At 57.4% G+C, this 7,067-nt stretch overlaps 2 protein-coding genes across 2 annotated transcripts in view; both read right to left on the reverse strand.

Annotated features, from left to right (window-relative positions):
• DDI2 (DNA damage inducible 1 homolog 2) overlaps positions 1 to 6,589 on the reverse strand; it is a 12,076-nt gene extending 5,487 nt beyond the window's left edge. Inside the window, exons 1-7 of the mRNA XM_018574870.1 lie at positions 6,371 to 6,589; positions 2,617 to 2,746; positions 1,873 to 2,100; positions 1,662 to 1,788; positions 1,153 to 1,280; positions 213 to 341; positions 3 to 106 (exon numbers count right to left, since the gene is read on the reverse strand). Coding sequence (XP_018430372.1) covers positions 3 to 106; positions 213 to 341; positions 1,153 to 1,280; positions 1,662 to 1,788; positions 1,873 to 2,100; positions 2,617 to 2,746; positions 6,371 to 6,508 — 984 coding nt within the window. The 5' untranslated portion in view covers positions 6,509 to 6,589. The remainder of the gene's footprint in view (positions 1 to 2; positions 107 to 212; positions 342 to 1,152; positions 1,281 to 1,661; positions 1,789 to 1,872; positions 2,101 to 2,616; positions 2,747 to 6,370) is intronic.
• Positions 6,590 to 6,608: 19 nt separating this feature from the next.
• Positions 6,609 to 7,067, reverse strand: part of DDOST (dolichyl-diphosphooligosaccharide--protein glycosyltransferase non-catalytic subunit) — a 13,362-nt gene continuing 12,903 nt past the window's right edge. The window contains exons 12-13 of the mRNA XM_018574868.1: positions 7,029 to 7,063; positions 6,609 to 6,703 (exon numbers count right to left, since the gene is read on the reverse strand). Coding sequence (XP_018430370.1) covers positions 6,609 to 6,703; positions 7,029 to 7,063 — 130 coding nt within the window. The remainder of the gene's footprint in view (positions 6,704 to 7,028; positions 7,064 to 7,067) is intronic.

Raw genomic sequence — 7,067 nt, forward strand, 5'->3', positions numbered from 1 at the left:
ACCTGGTGTCTCTTCAACATGTCCAGGCCGAGCAGCATATCCATCGGCTGCTCCTCCAAGATGGAGAAGGAACAGGGCAGGAAGTCGCCTTCGATCTGTACCTGAGCTGCAAGACACAAGACACACGAGGGGAAGATTTACTCTTCTCCTATTGGACATCAGATGAGACGACGACAGGTCAGAGAGGAGAGAGGGGCTCACACGTGGCTTACCCAGGTGGACTCTGCCGATAATCTTCTGCGTGCCCACTCCCTTAGCGATCCCGGCCCACCTTCTGTCCACCAGTCTCATGATGTGACAGCGCTCGGCACAGGCCTGACTCATGATTGTCATCTGGGCACCTGCCATGAGGAAGAGAGATCATCAGTGACCTGGTCACCCCCCCTGTGACCCCAGCGCTGTGTCCCCCCTCCTGATAGAAGGGTTCCCACCTATTAGTAACCTGGTCACCCCCCCTGTGACCCCAGCGCTGTGTCCCCCCCTCCTGATAGAAGGGTTCCCACCTATTAGTGACCTGGTCACCCCCCCTGTGACCCCCCCTCCTGATAGAAGGGTTCCCACCTATTAGTGACCTGGTGACCACCCCTGTGACCCCAGCAGTGTGCTTCCTCCTGATAGGAAAGGTTCCCACCTATTAGTGACCTAGTCACCCCCTGTGACCCCAGTGCTGTGTCCCCCTCCTGATTGAAGGGTTCCCACCTATTAGTGACCTAGTCACCCCCTGTGACCCCAGTGCTGTGTCCCCCCTCCTGATAGAAGGGTTCCCACCTATTAGTAACCTGGTCACCCCCCCTGTGACCCCAGCGCTGTGTCCCCCCCTCCTGATAGAAGGGTTCCCACCTATTAGTGACCTGGTGACCACCCCTGTGACCCCAGCAGTGTGCTTCCTCCTGATAGGAAAGGTTCCCACCTATTAGTGACCTAGTCACCCCCTGTGAACCCAGTGCTGTGTCCCCCTCCTGATTGAAGGGTTCCCACCTATCAGTGACCTAGTCACCCCCTGTGACCCCAGTGCTGTGTCCCCCTCCTGATTGAAGGGTTCCCACCTATTAGTGACCTAGTCACCCCCTGTGACCCCAGTGCTGTGTCCCCCCTCCTGATAGAAGGGTTCCCACCTATTAGTAACCTGGTCACCCCCCCTGAGGTTCCCACCTGAATCAACAAACGCCTTGACAGGGTATCCGTTCACCTTGCAGTTGATATAAAGCATCACCACTTGGCCAAAGCTCTCCGGAGCCTCTTCCATGGCGATCGTCATGTTCTCTTCTATGTTCTGCTGCCTGAGGAAGACGGAAAACCACGGATGACATCAGCATTTGTTGAAGCTTTATCGTTCCGGACATGTACACCAAAGCCCCGCCTGGAAACCTTTCCAAACCCTGGGACCGCCCCCTCTACATGGAAAGGGCCGTAGTCCCGTACGCATCAGCACCGGGGCGAGCTCCCTGCGCTCCCGGGCCGAGCTCCCTGCGCTCCCGGCGCAAGCTCCCTGCACTCCCGGCGCAAGCTCCCTGCACTCCCGGCCGAGCTCCCTGAGCTCCCTGTACTCCCGGCCGAGCTCCCTGTGCTCCCGGCCGAGCTCCCTGTACTCCCAGCCGAGCTCCCTGTACTCCCGGCCGAGCTCCCTGTGCACAGCAATGGACAATGGATTAGCTGGTCACCTTATGTCTTCCTCTATTTTGGCTTGGGCTTCCAGATCGAAGGGATCAGCGGAGAAGAGTCGTATCCGCTCCTGCTCCCGCCGCGCTCGCTCTTGCTGCTGTTCCTGGAGGACACTTGTGAATCTGTCTGTGGAAGACATACGTGGTGTAAGCTCGCTCACACGGCAGCCCCGCCCACTCCCCCGCACCAGAACACGGGAGTGCGACTCACCCAAATCCCCGCTCCGCAGCGCCTCCGCCAGCGGCGGGTTCCGTTCTTTCAGCAGCGATAGCTCGTGGGGATTGGCCAGCAGCATTTCCCGCAGCAGAGCCGGGTTATCCAGCCCCTGAGGAAAGGTGGTGGAGTCCGGAGCCGGAGGCTGGGGCGGAGGCTGGGGGGCAGGCGCCTGTCTGGAGGTCCCCGGGACAGCGATGCTGCTGAAATCTATCCTGGGCAATCCTAATGGGGAGAAAACACGACATGAGGACATCGCTACGTACATACAAGGTGTCAACATACAACTGAATGATGGGGGAGGAGCTTTAATACGAGGAGGGGGTGGGGCTTGATCTTGAAGCGGAGGCCCTACATACATAGGCATGGCATCCAAGGGGCTCACACGGGTACTTCGTGGGTTCCGTGAGGTTCCTGCAGGTGAACACTATTGTTACCTTACAAAGATTCCCTAAAGGAGAACACCGCACCGTACAGAGGACCCTGCCCCGTGCACCTCTCTGATTTTGGTTTCAGACCGATACAGGAGCCAGCCTTCCCCGCTTCCAGAAACCCGGCCAGCTCCTCACTTCCTGTTTACGTTTAATGACCTGACCGGTCCCCTTTAATAATGGAGTGTGCAGAGGAAATGTCACCGTGGGCTCTGAATGCGTCACGGAACAGACGGGAGGGTTCCAGACATGCGACGCCATTTGTGGGTTCCATGCCCCCCCCCCACCCCCGGGGAATCGGCCCTCGTACCTGGTAATGGTGCCGCTGGCCGCGCCTCCGATGGATCCTTCTGCCTCAGTATCACCACGTCGCCGTCCTTCAATCCGTACGACGAGAGCGATCGCTGATTGTCCGTCAGAGGTCTCTCCGCATACAGGATCTATAGGGGAGAAGAGGGGAGGGGCCACGTCATCACCATGGGGAAGGAAAACCCCTCCCACCAACGAGAAGCCATCTCCCACCCACCTGGGGGGCCACTATCCCACCAATGAGGAGCCATTCCCCACCAATGAGGAGCCATTCCCCACACCCTGGGGGGCCACTATCCCACCAATGAGGAGCCATTCCCCACCCCCTGGAGGCCACTATCCCACCAATGAGAAACCGGCTCTGCAGGAAATACCGCAAGGAACAATACGCCCGGCAGAGGCCACAGCTGGAGGTGGGATCGTCACTGTGTACCCAGGACTGGGGGAGGGGGCGCTGCCCATAGCAACCAAGAGGATGTAGCCCATACTACATGGCATTCGGATTGCTCGGAGTATTCAAACAAAAGTTTGCTTTTTAAATAAAATCCCTGTTTTCCCCCCTTTGTTCCATCACCCGCAACCACTTCCTGTCTACATGACATTTCTCAGGGCGGGTTTCCTGTTGGTGACAACAGTGGATGGTGTCTGTGTGACCCGTGTGCGGAATCGGTCACATGTAGTCTCCATCAGAAACCCGTGTGATGAGTGACAACGCAAGAGGACAAATTGTAAAACAGGGGCAGAGCGTTGTCATCCTTTAAAAAGGAGGAAGTGACTGATTAAGTACCCCACTCACTACATAGAAATCCCTGTCCTCAGACCCCCGGAACGGAGAGATCCCTATCCACACCCCCTCAATAAAGAGAGATCCCTGTCCCCAGACTCCCCTCCCTCTCAATAAAGAGAGATCCCTGTCCCCAGACCCCTCATACAAAGGAGATCCCTGTCCCCAGACCCCTCATACAAAAGGAGATCCCTGTCCCCAGACCGCTCATACAAAGGAGATCTCTGTCCCCAGACCCCTCATACAAAAGGAGATCCCTGTCCCCAGACCCCTCATACAAAAGGAGATCCCTGTCCCCAGACCCCTCATACAAAAGGAGATCCCTGTCCCCAGACCCCTCATACAAAAGGAGATCCCTGTCCCCAGACCCCTCATACAAAAGGAGATCCCTGTCCCCAGACCCCTCATACAAAAGGAGATCCCTGTCCCCAGACCCCTCATACAAAAGGAGATCCCTGTCCCCAGACCCCTCATACAAAAGGAGATCCCTGTCCCCAGACCCCTCATACAAAAGGAGATCCCTGTCCCCAGACCCCTCATACAAAAGGAGATCCCTGTCCCCAGACCCCTCATACAAAAGGAGATCCCTGTCCCCAGACCCCTCATACAAAAGGAGATCCCTGTCCCCAGACCCCTCATACAAAAGGAGATCCCTGTCCCCAGACCCCTCATACAAAAGGAGATCCCTGTCCCCAGACCCCTCATACAAAAGGAGATCCCTGTCCCCAGACCCCTCATACAAAAGGAGATCCCTGTCCCCAGACCCCTCATACAAAAGGAGATCCCTGTCCCCAGACCCCTCATACAAAAGGAGATCCCTGTCCCCAGACCCCTCATACAAAAGGAGATCCCTGTCCCCAGACCCCTCATACAAAAGGAGATCCCTGTCCCCAGACCGCTCATACAAAGGAGATCTCTGTCCCCAGACCCCTCATACAAAAGGAGATCCCTGTCCCCAGCCCCCTCATACAAAAGGAGATCCCTGTCCCCAGCCCCCTCATACAAAAGGAGATCCCTGTCCCCAGCCCCCTCATACAAAAGGAGATCCCTGTCCCCAGCCCCCTCATACAAAAGGAGATCCCTGTCCCCAGCCCCCTCATACAAAAGGAGATCCCTGTCCCCAGCCCCCTCATACAAAAGGAGATCCCTGTCCCCAGCCCCCTCATACAAAAGGAGATCCCTGTCCCCAGCCCCCTCATACAAAAGGAGATCCCTGTCCCCAGCCCCCTCATACAAAAGGAGATCCCTGTCCCCAGCCCCCTCATACAAAAGGAGATCCCTGTCCCCAGCCCCCTCATACAAAAGGAGATCCCTGTCCCCAGCCCCCTCATACAAAAGGAGATCCCTGTCCCCAGCCCCCTCATACAAAAGGAGATCCCTGTCCCCAGCCCCCTCATACAAAAGGAGATCCCTGTCCCCAGCCCCCTCATACAAAAGGAGATCCCTGTCCCCAGCCCCCTCATACAAAAGGAGATCCCTGTCCCCAGCCCCCTCATACAAAAGGAGATCCCTGTCCCCAGCCCCCTCATACAAAAGGAGATCCCTGTCCCCAGCCCCCTCATACAAAAGGAGATCCCTGTCCCCAGCCCCCTCATACAAAAGGAGATCCCTGTCCCCAGCCCCCTCATACAAAAGGAGATCCCTGTCCCCAGCCCCCTCATACAAAAGGAGATCCCTGTCCCCAGCCCCCTCATACAAAAGGAGATCCCTGTCCCCAGCCCCCTCATACAAAAGGAGATCCCTGTCCCCAGCCCCCTCATACAAAAGGAGATCCCTGTCCCCAGCCCCCTCATACAAAAGGAGATCCCTGTCCCCAGCCCCCTCATACAAAAGGAGATCCCTGTCCCCAGCCCCCTCATACAAAAGGAGATCCCTGTCCCCAGCCCCCTCATACAAAAGGAGATCCCTGTCCCCAGCCCCCTCATACAAAAGGAGATCCCTGTCCCCAGCCCCCTCATACAAAAGGAGATCCCTGTCCCCAGCCCCCTCATACAAAAGGAGATCCCTGTCCCCAGCCCCCTCATACAAAAGGAGATCCCTGTCCCCAGCCCCCTCATACAAAAGGAGATCCCTGTCCCCAGCCCCCTCATACAAAAGGAGATCCCTGTCCCCAGCCCCCTCATACAAAAGGAGATCCCTGTCCCCAGCCCCCTCATACAAAAGGAGATCCCTGTCCCCAGCCCCCTCATACAAAAGGAGATCCCTGTCCCCAGCCCCCTCATACAAAAGGAGATCCCTGTCCCCAGCCCCCTCATACAAAAGGAGATCCCTGTCCCCAGCCCCCTCATACAAAAGGAGATCCCTGTCCCCAGCCCCCTCATACAAAAGGAGATCCCTGTCCCCAGCCCCCTCATACAAAAGGAGATCCCTGTCCCCAGCCCCCTCATACAAAAGGAGATCCCTGTCCCCAGCCCCCTCATACAAAAGGAGATCCCTGTCCCCAGCCCCCTCATACAAAAGGAGATCCCTGTCCCCAGCCCCCTCATACAAAAGGAGATCCCTGTCCCCAGCCCCCTCATACAAAAGGAGATCCCTGTCCCCAGCCCCCTCATACAAAAGGAGATCCCTGTCCCCAGCCCCCTCATACAAAAGGAGATCCCTGTCCCCAGCCCCCTCATACAAAAGGAGATCCCTGTCCCCAGCCCCCTCATACAAAAGGAGATCCCTGTCCCCAGCCCCCTCATACAAAAGGAGATCCCTGTCCCCAGACCCCTCATACAAGGAGATCCCTGTCCCTACACCCCCCATACAAGGGTATCCCTGTCCCCAGACTCCACCCCCCAATACATAGAGATCCCTGTCCCCAGATTCCCCTCCCCCCCATAATCAGGAATCAAGACTCCGGCCCTCAGGAACGGTATCCCTAGCCTCAGTCTCCCTCCAAACAAATCTCTGTCCCCAATACCTTCCCTTCCAACAGGGATACCAATCTCCACCCTACACACCGTCCCCGGACTTCCCCGGTCCTCACCAGGGCCTGGTCGGCCGGTACCCCGCTCTCCAGCTCGCACAGGGCCCGGAAGTTCTCCAGTTCGAAGTCCGGGTCCACCTCCAGGGAGAAGGTGACCTCGCTCAGGTCCCGGCGGACGCAGTACACGGTGATCAACATGGCGGCTCCGGCCCGTCTCCCCCTCACACACCGGGCGGCCAGTGCGCAGGCGCCGCTACCCCGGGTCACGTGATCTGCAGGACCCGCCCACTGCCCCTCCTTACTCGTCCGCGTCACGTCGGGATGCTCCCAGAATCCTCCGCGGCTTGGCATCACTCTCTGCCTCGGGACTCGGGAGCGAGACTCCTATTGGACCTATGACAAAAATGCATGGTCATGTGACAAGGTGTTGGCATTTGATCATGTGATGTCAGTGGTAGAGTGTGTGAATAATCGAGGGACAGATAGTTACCTAGGCATTTATCTACAAGACCCCCCCCCCTCCGGGAGCCTGGGTCATCCTTTTCGGCTCAGGGCACACGTAACATTTCAATGTAGGGACAGGTCCACTTTAATGGTAAAGAGGACTCAAAAGAGACAGAACATCAGAGATGGACTGAAGGTGTGCAGTGTGTAGACCCAAAAAACCAGCGCCTTCCACCTCCGGATACCTCCGCCTGACACGCCCCCCTCCCCATACCTCCGCCTGACACGCCCCCCTCCGGATAACTCCGCCTGA

The sequence above is a fragment of the Nanorana parkeri genome, unplaced genomic scaffold (genome assembly GCF_000935625.1).
Source record: "Nanorana parkeri isolate BGI_ZX_2015 unplaced genomic scaffold, ASM93562v1 scaffold3303, whole genome shotgun sequence".
NCBI classification, from domain to species: Eukaryota; Metazoa; Chordata; class Amphibia; order Anura; family Dicroglossidae; genus Nanorana; species Nanorana parkeri.